Source organism: Daktulosphaira vitifoliae, unplaced genomic scaffold (genome assembly GCF_025091365.1).
Source record: "Daktulosphaira vitifoliae isolate Bord-2020 unplaced genomic scaffold, ASM2509136v1 Scaffold_3, whole genome shotgun sequence".
NCBI lineage: Eukaryota > Metazoa > Arthropoda > Insecta > Hemiptera > Phylloxeridae > Daktulosphaira > Daktulosphaira vitifoliae.
The window spans coordinates 15,496,229-15,508,457 of NW_026099574.1; the positions used below are offsets into that span (position 1 = coordinate 15,496,229).

Here is a 12,229-nt window from a genome sequence, read left to right on the forward strand (position 1 = left end):
ACGGCGCACTCAGTATTACACTTCTTTTGATATATGTTAAACTGAAATCTTTTGTTCGGTACAACTGACACAAGCAAAAAAACATTGTTGTAACACCCGGCTAATCCACTTGATCAACTGTACGTACTTTCCGAACTAATTGAGTGTATCGAATGAGATGCCAACTTATATTGAAAGACATTTTAATTCACTCGGAGCTATCAAGTTTAAGTGCTCTATCTCAAGATAACTGCGAAATATCACAATCGAGTAAAGAAAAAAATTATTTTATCTTAAATTATTTTCGAATCAAAAGTACTGAGTATTAATAAGCAGTTACAAACTTTTTAATAGAGTGTGTATTAAATTCAATTATAACAAAAATGAAATATATATCACATTTACTATTTGTTTTATAGATTACTAATGTTAAATTATGAATATTTTTTTTTAATTTTAGGTGAAGTGAGTAGATAAAAAAACAACTTTGTTGTCATTAAGATTGCTGTGCGGTGTTAGAAGCATTCATAGCAATCTTAAATGTACATTCATTAGTGCAAGTTAATGATTTAATATACATAATTGAAATTAGTATCATGAGTGTATTATACATGAAGACAAGTCCTGTAGCTTATGATATTCAAAACTCAACAATATTTGGCCACGGATGGATTGATACTTTAGAATTGGGCACAATGGAAATGAAAATAGCAGAAATGTTATCTGCTCACTATCAAACAGTTATTATGTCCATGATCGGTTCCATAGTTGTGGGGCTTAGTGGATTATTTCCTTTACTCGTTTTACCTGTTGATGATACAATCTCATTGAAAACAGGATGTGAGTATACTACACTTTATTAAAATAAAAAGTGTGAAAATACTTTTTTGTTAAGGTGTTATGCTAGGCGGTAATCTACCACAATTAAACTTAATGAAATAATTTCTTCTTTATTCATTTATATATACTTTATTTTATTTTTAGATGGTAAAATTCATTGTTATATTTATAACAATTTACAAAATTAAGGTTAATATCAATATAGAAATGTACCATTTTTTATTGTACTTATATTATGTTCCTTTAAATTAATAGATCAATTCTTGTTTTACTAATTGTTATTTCATATAAAAACTAACTTTGTGTACCCTTCAGTTTAAACTGAAATATTGATTTTATATAGATAATAAAAGTTTTGTGATAGAAATTTGGATTGTTCTCTATAAATAATTTTTAAACATTTATGACATGATACCCATATTTGGCCTTGAAGTTATCTATTGTGCGTACTGATTCGTTGTACCATTTAAGATATACTTTTAGTTTTATATATCCTGTTTAAGTTATTTACCAATGTCTGTTATTGTATTCTTCAGTTATATATAAATATAACATATAACATATAAATGTTATAATTTATATGGTTCAATAACTTGTATGATTTTGAACTTAATATTCTTTTAATAAATGTGTTCAACAAATTTTAGTTAATTTATTTTTAGTATACAATAAAAACAATAAATTAAATAATTATTCTGATAAAACAATATAAAAAAAAATGATTAAGTAAAATGTAAGCATGTGTCATAATGTTGAAACTAGAACTACATCAGTCATACAGCTAATATAATTGCCAATTTAGATGTCATAACAGGTTCACTTTTTATTCTTTACTTTATTTAAAAATTTAAATCTATTTACATAATAAAAGGGTTTAAAAATCATTGATTATAGAATATTTACATTATTTTTATTGTGCTCGAATATTTTATACCAAGTTGTTATACGTTTTATCAATTTTGTTAATTTTTTCCATTAGTTTAGATACACCTAAATTAGTTACATTAAATGTATACACATATCAATATAACAACTGTGTTTACACATCAAAGTGTATACATACAATTTTAAATAATTATATTTGTTTTAGTTATAGTAAAACCATTTAAAAAAATCTATTGAAAAAAATTGGTTGAAATCTACTAAAATGTATATTCATATTTTCTTTCAAATTATTTTATAAATAAAATAATTTTAAGAGTTGATCAATTTTTACTTCTGAAGCTGAATGAGATTTTATTATATTTCTAATCCAGTAATAATATATTATTTTTTAATAATATAATAGTTTAATTTATCTCAACTAGACTTTTGCATAACATTTATGAGAATAAAATTTTTGTGTTATTATTTTTAGCTGGAAAAAAAAATTTGCGGCTTTTATTAAGTTTCTCTGTTGGAGGAATGCTTGGCGATGTGTTTTTGCATGTGTTACCTGAAGTCTGGAGTGATGTTTCTAATAAAAGTATGTCTAGTTATTTAATTAAAAGTGAATTACTAGAAAATTATTATTTTATTCAATTAAATTTCTAGATAAATATAAAGATTGGAGCCATGATGGTTGGTGGGTATTAATTGGTTTATTAGTTTTCATTGTTGCTGAGAAGTTATTTTCACTATCAGATGATGAAGCTGATGACAATAATGATGATACTATTATTATCAATAATTCTGTAGCTATCACAAATGTCAACAACAATCATAAAGATCTTGCTTCAATAGAGAAGCTTAATAATAAATTAGTTGAAAAAGAAAAACAGATTATCAAAGTATATAATTAAATTTTTTGTTTGCAAATAAATTGTATGTAATAATGATAGTATAGTTTTATTCTCTTTGATTTTGTTAGATAAGTGGATACCTTAATTTACTAGCCAATTGTATAGATAATTTTACTCATGGTTTGGCATTAGGTGGAAGTTTTTTAATATCTCCCCGTGTTGGTCTTTTTACTACTCTGGCAATACTTGGTGACTATAATACTATCTTATTATTTTTTAATTATTCTTATAAATTTATTTATTTTAGTGCATGAAATTCCTCATGAAGTTGGAGACTTTGCGATTTTATTAAAATCTGGATTTACTCGATGGCAAGCAGCATGTGCCCAAACATACACTGCTTCTGCAGGTATGTTAGGTGCTTTAACAGCTATTTATTGCAGTGGAATATCTGATGATGTTGGTAAGTTGAATATATTATAATAACAAAACAAATAATAAATGTAGATCAAAATAATTATTTTTAGATGACATAATAAAAGAAAGTGATCAATGATTATCACTTTTCGAATATGTTATAATCTCAATTCAGAATCTTTCTAGAACTGATTATATTCGTCACATTAGACTTCCAGCCCAAAAATATTAATTTAAAATATCTTAATTTTATTTTCAAATCTCTATCCTTAATTAAAAAAAAAAGATTTTAACATACTATCTTCAATTATCTATTTTCAATAGATAGATTTCTTTATTTATCTTAGTTCATAGCCTTGATACCCATATTAATACTATGATCTCTTCGAAGCTTATCATTTATTTTTATTTTGTCCCTGTACAAATCAACTTGCCATTGATCATTAAACATTTCATAAGCAACTTTATCATGTTTAAACATTTTAAAAATTTTATTTATTCCATTAATGTTAAAAAAAGTACACCTGATAAGCTTTAAATTTGTATAAAAAATAATGTATTTTAAATTTTTACTTAATTTTTCAGAGGCTAAAACATCATGGATTATGCCTTTTACAGCTGGTGGTTTTTTACATATATCACTAGTGACAGTTTTACCTGAACTAGTAACTGAAGAAAATGTGAAAGAATCTATTAAACAGTTTACATTAATAATTTTTGGAATATGTGTAATGTTTGTTATGTCTAGTCTGTTTGAATAATGACCAAAATAATGTATTTTATTTATCTTCTCCCATCATCCCACTTAAAAGACTATAATAATTTTATTGTATTATCACACTGAAGGTATCACTATAAATTCTATTAAGTTATTGTTTTAATTATAATTTGTTTTTTATTAATTATGAAGACAACTCTAAATAACTCAGAGTGAAAATATTAACTCAAGTTACCATTATAATAAAATGACTTGATTTTTGTTTTTGGCCTTAATATATGTTGATAAATAAATTTATATTTTGGCTGTGCATTGTTTTTAGAATTTTTTTTTAATATTTTATCTATTTTTTTTTTATAGATAGACATACATAATTATTATTAAGCCATATTAGATGACAATTTTTGTTAAAACTGTTGTTTCTACTATAATTAAACTAAAAAAATGTTATATATATATATTGTAAATGTATTTTTTTAAATATTATATTTAGGAATAAAATGGTAGAAAAAATAATTTTTATATGAAATTTTTTTTTTATTTATATATGATATCTATTAATCTTGTAAAACAAACAAAAAAAATATACATATATATATATATATTTACAGATAAAGAAGTGCATCATTATTTTAAGTATTTTATTCACTATCATTATCAGAATCAGTTTCTTCTTCTGCTTCTTTTAACCATTTAACTAGTTTAGATGTTTTTTCTCTAATAGTTTTTCCAAACACTCCATTGCCATCCTTCTCATGCCACTTGAGAATAGATTCTTCACTTAGTATATTTGTCTCATACAAATGATGTATGACTTTTACCACAACCGAATTTAACATTTCTTCACCTTTAGCAGTATCCTCAATAGCTAAAAGACAGTCTTCACAAGAATCAACATTTTTTATATAATTTTTTAGTAATGGCAGAAAATAATTTAACTTTGACTGTAATTGAGCATAATATCTCACTTGATTAAGTGCTTCCAGTTCTACCGCACTATTTAAAGTCAATATAGCCCGTATTACTTGAAAATTAGCTTCTCTGTAGTTAATATTATATGCATAACGTGATGAATTTATTTCTAGTATTAAGTTGTCACAATGAACATGATCTTCAAATCCTCTTATTAATGAATCAACAACTTCAGAATAAAACATGGAAGTATCATCAGGTAAGGATCCAGCAATTGAAACTGAATCTTCATTCTCTGATGATGAATAATTAATCGATAAAGTATGAGTACGATACACTAAACCAGTAACCTCCTCCTCTTCTTCTTCTTCTGAATCATCATGATCATTATATATAAATGCTTTAGCACTTAACATTTCTAGATTATTTCCTATATTGTAACCAATTAACCTTTTTTGTTGTATCATTTTTCTTGGTTCAATAACAACATTTGAACCTAAAATGCATCCATCTGTTATTGAATTGTTTTCACCAATAATACTATTATATCCAATAACAGAAAATTTGATTATACAATTATCCTTTACTTTAGTACCATTAAATAAATAAGAGTTTTCTATAGTGACATTATTACCAATAGTGCAGTTTTTTCCAATAATACTTTTATATATACTAGTCTCTGAACCTAATTTTGAGTTTGAACCTATTACACTGTTTTTATTAATTTTACAAGTCAAGGCCAATTTCAAGTTTTCTCCATAATAAACATTGCCATATCTTAAATTATATTTATCTATGACATCTGGTACTTGTGGGTAACTCCAACGACTTAAAATATCTTGGCTAACATTTTGATATGAAGGCCAATCATAGACTTTATTAACATAGCCTTCATTATTAATATAAGCATAAAGTGTGCTGTTCAAAATTTCTTCATTTATTAATAACCCTTTTATAAAATCATCTAGGGTTTGAAAATCAAAGTTGTCAGCAAATAATGGTGGAACAGCAGTAGAACATATTGCAATATTAGTCTCTAACAAATCTTGTCTTATATCAACACTCTCATTGAGAACTAATTCTACAGGTAAATATAATTTAGTTTTCTTTTTGTTATGAAAAAGGATTCTGTTGGTTTTTGAACTTAAAACTAATGTCTGATCATTGTTAACATTTACTTGTTGATAAATTAAAGTCATCACAGCTCCTTTATCTTTATCCCTCAAATTTTTAAAATTTTTCACTAAAGGCAATAAAGACAATTTACCAACAACATTGCCCTCAAGCAAAATAAAATCATTTCTTATTAAAGCACAGGCATCTATGTGTCTGAGTACATCACCAAGAGATCGACATGTATCTGATGTAGTATATGTTATGTCAAGCAAATGGAAACGTGAATTTTTAACTAGCCCTTTAATGTTATCAGTCTCACTTGAACAAAACAAAATAATATCTTTTATACCTGAAGATTCTAAAAAATCTAATGTATAGTATAATAATGGCTTATTTACTAAAGGTACTAGACAAGAATCTTTATCACATGCTGGCCAGAACTTCTTATGAAAGAAATTAGTCACTACAACAGCTTGCAAAATGTCCTGTTTTTCAACATTGACTTTTGATTTGCTCATTTTAAATATGATGTGTTTATATTTTATATTAGTATTTAGTTCAGTAAACTCGAAAATACATAATAATTAATCTCTAAGAAATTTCGAAAACTAAGATTATGATACCATTTGAACAATAAAATTGATAAAAGTTATCACTTGTTATAGATAATAGAATAAACAATATTGTCATTTTTAAACAGTGTTGTCATTTTTCAACAATATTTGAGGACGTTGAAAAAAACGTGAAAATGTTTTGTGCTACGTTGTCTTTACAATTTTATATCAGTGTTAGCGCTCTCTTGTGGCGTTTCATATTAATTATTTTATCAATATTTTGCAATAGTCAAGTTTATTATTGTGTGGCAAATTGTTATATCATTGTTTTCATTATTTTAAAATTGTTAACTTCTTTACTATTTGTCAATTTTGAAAATGTCAAGCAACGAAGAGAAAGCTATGGCTTTAATGGCTGAAGCTGACAAAAAACTTAATTCGTCCAAAGGATTCTTCTCATCATTATTTGGGTTAGTACTATTATATAAATAATTTTTCTGATATCATTTATTGGACTGACGTATAAATATAAACCTATAGTACATCAATATGACGTATGTGGTTTGTTGAAATATTAATTAACTAGCAATACAAATAAAAATATATTATTTTTAGTTAGAAAATTTATTATCACAAATTTAATATCAATTGATGAATATTTAATATCTAGATGTTATTCTTTTATCTTCTAGATATAAAAAATATTAGGTTGATTATGTTATAATGAACCCAGTAATATTGTTTTTCTAAAATGTAGCTATTTTAGAAATATAATTGCTAAGTTTCAAAAAGTATGTTTTAATAAATAAGCTATTATTTTAAATAAAATAAATTTTGTTTAAAAACTAATTAAATTATACAATTAACCTATTACACTTGATTACATATTTAACAATTTTAAAATATGAGTAGTATAAATGACTAGATAATTTTTAATAAGTAGGTTAAATGTATGGTATCATAGTTTTAATACTTGTTATTACTGTATAAATGAACAATAGATATCAGATTATTTGATATTCTTACCTTTTCAATGTTTGAAAATTTTAAATGCCCGATTTCAGTATGTATATGTCTATGTATCATTTATAACTTACATATTACAATCAATGTAGAATTCTAAGTAATGCGCATATTGACCATGCATTGTAGTACTGCCCAAAATTAACAAGCAATGTAACTGAAGTTCAACTTGAAAATTGAAAAATGTAATTTGTATCATTTCATATTTTTAGATATAGTTGTATACTCTACGTATACTTAACTTTAAAAGTTTTAAAGTCACTAAAAAACAACTACTTATGACAAAGCCTAAAAACTGTTTTGATCTTAAAATAATCTAACTAAAATCATAAACAAAATTTCTATTTCAAATTTTGGTCACTTTTTTTTATTAAGCCATATTACATTATCTGATACTAACACTATTATAATTATATCAATTATTTGCCTATATTGCCCAGTCAAGTAATCCAAATAAGTGAATATTCAACATTGACCAAAATACACGGGCAAAATATATAACACCTGGTTAATGTTTCACATTGCCCATAATTTTACATTGAATGTAACATATGTATTTTCATTATTGTTGTAAATTTCCATTGTTAACCTTTATTTAAATAGAAGAATCCCATAAGAATGTATGTTATCATTTAAGAGAGATTTATATATCCATTATTCATGTATTTACAAATTTATTATTAATGTGTAATTAAAATAAGCAAATAATTCAAATACCTATTCAATTGTCACGTAATATTTGTATAATAAATAAAAAGTTAAAATTGTACAAATATAAAAAAAATAATAAGTTCAAGTTAGAATTATTACTTGAGTAAAAATGAAGTAATTCTACCTAGTTATTCTGTTTATATATTATTGTTTATTATGTTATGTACTTATTTTAAACACTTTTTATTATAAATTTTCAGCAATGTGTCTAAAGTAGAAGACGCTATTGATTGTTACCAACGAGCTGCCAATCTTTTTAAGATGGCCAAAAAATGGTCACAGGCTGGCAAGGCATTTTGTTTGGCTGCTGACATGAATTCAAAATCTGGTCGAAAACATGATGCAGCTAATAATTACGTAGATTCAGCCAATTGTTATAAAAAAACTGATCCTAATGGTATGAATAAAATTACATTTTATAGTATAAAATATAATAATAATAATAAAGTGCAAAAATGTATTGAGCTAAGTATTTAGAAATTTTACAAATACTCTTATAAAACTTTATACTCTTCTTCTTCCTCACCTTTATACCATCTACTTGGAGTCGGCCACCCTTATCCTAAACTCACATGACATGACCTCCCAAATCATCTACACAAATATTAACCATCCTCATATCACATTCAATAACATCCTTCCATCTCTATTTTGGTCTTCCTCTGCCTATTCTTCCCTGATCATTAATTTCCATAACTATTCTTATAATTTCTAATTCCTCTCTCCTCATAACATGACCAAACCATTCAAGTCTATTTTCTCTCATCTTATCCACGATTAACACTACACCTATACTCCCTCTTATAAGTTTGTTCTTTAAATTAGAAAATAAGTAAGGGCTTAAAGCAGAACCTTGGTACACTTCTACTTTTACACTAAAGTCTTATATTACTCCTCTCACACTTTTTTCCCTGGTACAAGTGCCATCACATATATCCTCTATTATATTAATGTTACTTTTTGGGACTCATTTTCTCATTAATGCTCACTTTAAAACCTCTCTTAGTACTCTATCACACACTTTCTCTAAATTTAAATACTATACACAGCTTCACTTTAATTACCGCACGCTTGGCTTCTTTACACAAATTTTTATACTAAATCCAATCTTCTTATTTTTTACCATACTTTGAATAGCTTTTTATTATTCTCTATGATTGTCCTCATTCCATCACCCAGTTCATAAAACTTTATACTATAATATTTATATAAAATTTTATTTTTGTAGAATTTAATTTATATAATTAGAAATAATTTATATAATAAGAAATATGTCATTTAATTAAATTTAATAATCTGTTATTCTTTTATAATTTAGAAGCAGCAAGTTGTTTAGAAAAAGCTATTGATATATATACAGATATGGGCCGTTTCACAATGGCTGCAAAACAACATCAAAATATTGCTGAAATGTATGAGACTGAAGCTGTAGATTTGGAGCGCGCAATTAATAATTATGAAAAAGCAGCTGATTATTTTATGGCTGAAGAGAGCAAAAGCTCAGCCAATAAATGCAAACTTAAAGTAGCTCAATATGCTGCTCAGTTAGAAGATTATGATAGAGCAATACAGATTTATGAAGAAGTATAAAATAATTATTTATATAGTAATAGAAAACATTATTGAATGTATTACATATATATTTCATTTTATTTTAGGTTGCGGGAACGTCTTTAGATAGTTCACTGTTGAAATATAGTGCTAAAGAATATTATTTCAGAGCAGCATTATGCCATCTATGTGTTGATGTTCTTAATGCTCAATTGGCTATGAATCAATACATTGAGCGATATCCAGCATTCCAAGATAGTCGGGAATTCAAATTATTACAGGTAATTTGAAAATAAACCTTCCTTTATTATTATATTTCCTGTGTAATTGTACCAAAATATTTCTTATAATATTGTTAAAAATTGATCTTAATTGTTTTTTAAATGAAATTTCATTGTCAAGTATTTTTCTTTTGTACTCTGTAAGCAAAAAAAAAATTTTTTTGTAAATATTTGTCATTTTTTTATAATAGTAGTAGTAAGGTGTCAAAATCAATTTTTTTTCAACTTATAGAACATAATTTAAACTTTAATTTAACATATACTTGAAGCTGGGAATATTTCCGGAACATTTTCAAAAATAAAATTATAAAAGTTTAACTTTTCATGCAAAAGTATCAATTTGGAATTACCCCAGTGGCCCCACTTAAGGGCCAGATTTTTTAAAAATATATCTAAAAAAAGGAAATACATGAAGTATTTATAAAATATTTTATTTTAATTGTTCCATTTTTAAAAAATGTATGGCAGTTTTATGTCAAAAAAAATACCGAAATTTACAGACTTTAAAAATAATTATTTTTTAATAAATTTTTCCCATTTACAGGGAGAAAATGAAAAATTTTCAATTTTTAAGAATAATGTCTTCAAACAAATATGGTTTTTTTTTATTTTTTACTATATTATTAAAAAAAATCGCTTTAGTAAAAAATATTATGACAAATACAAAATAAAAAATAATAATAAACATACCATGATAAAATAATATTAATAGTAATATTGTGTACATAACGTGTAATTTTAATTATCTTACATGTCAGACCAATTTTTTGTCCACGTTATATAGCAAATTTTGCTATTTATTAGTACATTTTTATTAGAATATACAATAACTGTAAAATTCTATACCTTGATAATAATTATAAAAAAAAAAAATTAACAATTAATTAAGTCATAGTATTTTGAAAAACATTTGAATGTTAATTTTATTATTTTATTTTAGGTTTTATTGAATCACATCCAAGAACAAAATGCTGATGGATTTACAGAAGCTGTGAAGGATTATGATTCCATATCAAGATTGGATCAATGGTATACAACTATATTGTTGCGTATTAAGAAACTAGTGAATGATACTCCTGATTTACGTTAATTTATTGATATATCATGGGAATCTTTTATTTACATAATTGATGTTATTTAAATTATAATTTAAAATTCAACAGTAACAAAACATACTCATTGTACAGTAGAAAACTTAATAGTTTACTAAAGAGCTTGTGAGTTGTTTTATTATCAAATGCCCAACTGTTGAAAAAAATTATTTTAACAAATCCTGTTATAAGTATTTATAAGATATCATTAAATTCATAATGACTGTATGGCAATTGTTGTAATTTGTTGAAAATGTAATCCCACATTCCTTTTTATGTGTAACAATATATTGTTATTACATTAGCAATTTATACAAATGTGTTTATTTATGTTTCATTTAAATAATTTTTCTTGTTAAGAGATTAAATTATTGGTTAATATGAATTTATTATATCTTTTAAAGTAAATAATTATATTTTTTTTTATTCACAGTATCCACATTAATTTAATTTTAAAGATAATTATTATTTCTCAAATATATAATTTGGTTTGATTCAGTAAAGTTATAAAACTTATATGTAAAATTTTGTGCTAAAACCAACTTGATGAATAGGATGATAGTATGAATAATTACTAGATTTTCAATAACACTAGTTAATTCCATAATTAAATAATTGTACTTCAAATTTATTTGTCTTACACCTATTAAATTTTTTTTTTTGTAAATAAAAGTTACAAATAATATGCATGTTAGATAATTTGAATCTAATTTTCTTTTAATGTGTGTGAAAAGTGTTAAGTTTTTGAGTTCTCTATTTTAAATACTATTTTTTGTAAATTTTTTTATGTATTATTATTGTTTTATAAATGTTTAACAGGTATTTGAGAAAAAAAAAACTACTTTATTGTTCTGTTTTATTATTACATTATTATCTATTATATAGTTCATTGGTGTTTTAATTTTAATGTTGTGTAATATATTAACTGATTAATTGTTATAACATGTCACTAAATGAACAAGTCTTTGAAATATTAGGTTTAAATATTGGCAAATTATCAACTTTTAATTACTTCATGATAATATTCACATGACTATGAACTATTAATTATTCAGTGATAACAATGTCATTTTGATGATAGTGTAAAGCTTTTTATGTATGAAAAATATATACTTATTAAGTTACACGTTTTATTTGTTTTGATTTTTGTTAATAATTTTAGTAGTAAAAAAAAATAGAATATAGAGCTCAAATTTTTTGTCAATATTTAATTGTTTTAAATAAGCATATTTATAAATAAATCTATAAAAATTGACTTAGCATTTATATAATTGTATTATTTCACCATAAAATTTTATTTCAGTAAAAACTCGGT

The 12,229-nt window shown here is 24.4% G+C and overlaps 3 protein-coding genes across 4 annotated transcripts; 2 read left to right on the top strand and 1 right to left on the bottom strand.

Annotated features, from left to right (window-relative positions):
* The first annotated feature begins 10 nt into the window (after positions 1-10).
* On the top strand, positions 11-4,022 carry LOC126901901 (zinc transporter ZIP13 homolog). 2 transcript variants are annotated; one of them, XM_050678823.1, is made up of 7 exons: positions 11-334; positions 440-819; positions 2,177-2,284; positions 2,353-2,588; positions 2,669-2,789; positions 2,848-3,003; positions 3,543-4,022. In XM_050678823.1, the coding sequence occupies exons 2-7, from the start codon at positions 576-578 to the stop codon at positions 3,716-3,718; spliced, it is 1,041 nt and encodes a 346-aa protein (XP_050534780.1). In that variant the 5' UTR covers positions 11-334; positions 440-575; the 3' UTR covers positions 3,719-4,022. The 2 variants fall into 2 exon arrangements, with proteins under 2 accessions (XP_050534780.1, XP_050534779.1); XM_050678822.1 differs by having other exon boundaries at positions 11-249.
* A 207-nt stretch (positions 4,023-4,229) lies between these two features.
* Positions 4,230-6,340, bottom strand: LOC126901895 (translation initiation factor eIF-2B subunit epsilon). Its single transcript, XM_050678807.1, has one exon. It carries the CDS (start codon positions 6,219-6,221, stop codon positions 4,317-4,319), a length of 1,905 nt encoding a protein of 634 aa, XP_050534764.1. The 5' UTR covers positions 6,222-6,340; the 3' UTR covers positions 4,230-4,316.
* Positions 6,341-6,537: 197 nt separating this feature from the next.
* On the top strand, positions 6,538-11,378 carry LOC126901903 (alpha-soluble NSF attachment protein). Its single transcript, XM_050678825.1, has 5 exons — positions 6,538-6,727; positions 8,192-8,388; positions 9,310-9,575; positions 9,650-9,823; positions 10,764-11,378. The coding sequence occupies exons 1-5, from the start codon at positions 6,636-6,638 to the stop codon at positions 10,911-10,913; spliced, it is 879 nt and encodes a 292-aa protein (XP_050534782.1). The 5' UTR covers positions 6,538-6,635; the 3' UTR covers positions 10,914-11,378.
* Positions 11,379-12,229: the final 851 nt, after the last annotated feature.

What these genes read in the sequence shown, in the direction of transcription:
- LOC126901903 (XM_050678825.1), top strand. Translation starts at nt 6,636, where the DNA reads ATGTCAAGCAACGAAGAGAAAGCTATGGCTTTAATGGCTGAAGCTGAC. An exon ending in TTCTTCTCATCATTATTTGG is followed by an intron (nt 6,728 to 8,191) that starts GTTAGTACTATT and finishes ATAAATTTTCAG; the next exon opens with CAATGTGTCTAAAGTAGAAG. An exon ending in TAAAAAAACTGATCCTAATG is followed by an intron (nt 8,389 to 9,309) that starts GTATGAATAAAA and finishes TTTATAATTTAG; the next exon opens with AAGCAGCAAGTTGTTTAGAA.
- LOC126901901 (XM_050678823.1), top strand. Translation starts at nt 576, where the DNA reads ATGAGTGTATTATACATGAAGACAAGTCCTGTAGCTTATGATATTCAA. An exon ending in AATCTCATTGAAAACAGGAT is followed by an intron (nt 820 to 2,176) that starts GTGAGTATACTA and finishes TATTATTTTTAG; the next exon opens with CTGGAAAAAAAAATTTGCGG. An exon ending in TACTACTCTGGCAATACTTG is followed by an intron (nt 2,790 to 2,847) that starts GTGACTATAATA and finishes TATTTATTTTAG; the next exon opens with TGCATGAAATTCCTCATGAA.
- LOC126901895 (XM_050678807.1), bottom strand. Translation starts at nt 6,221, where the DNA reads ATGAGCAAATCAAAAGTCAATGTTGAAAAACAGGACATTTTGCAAGCT.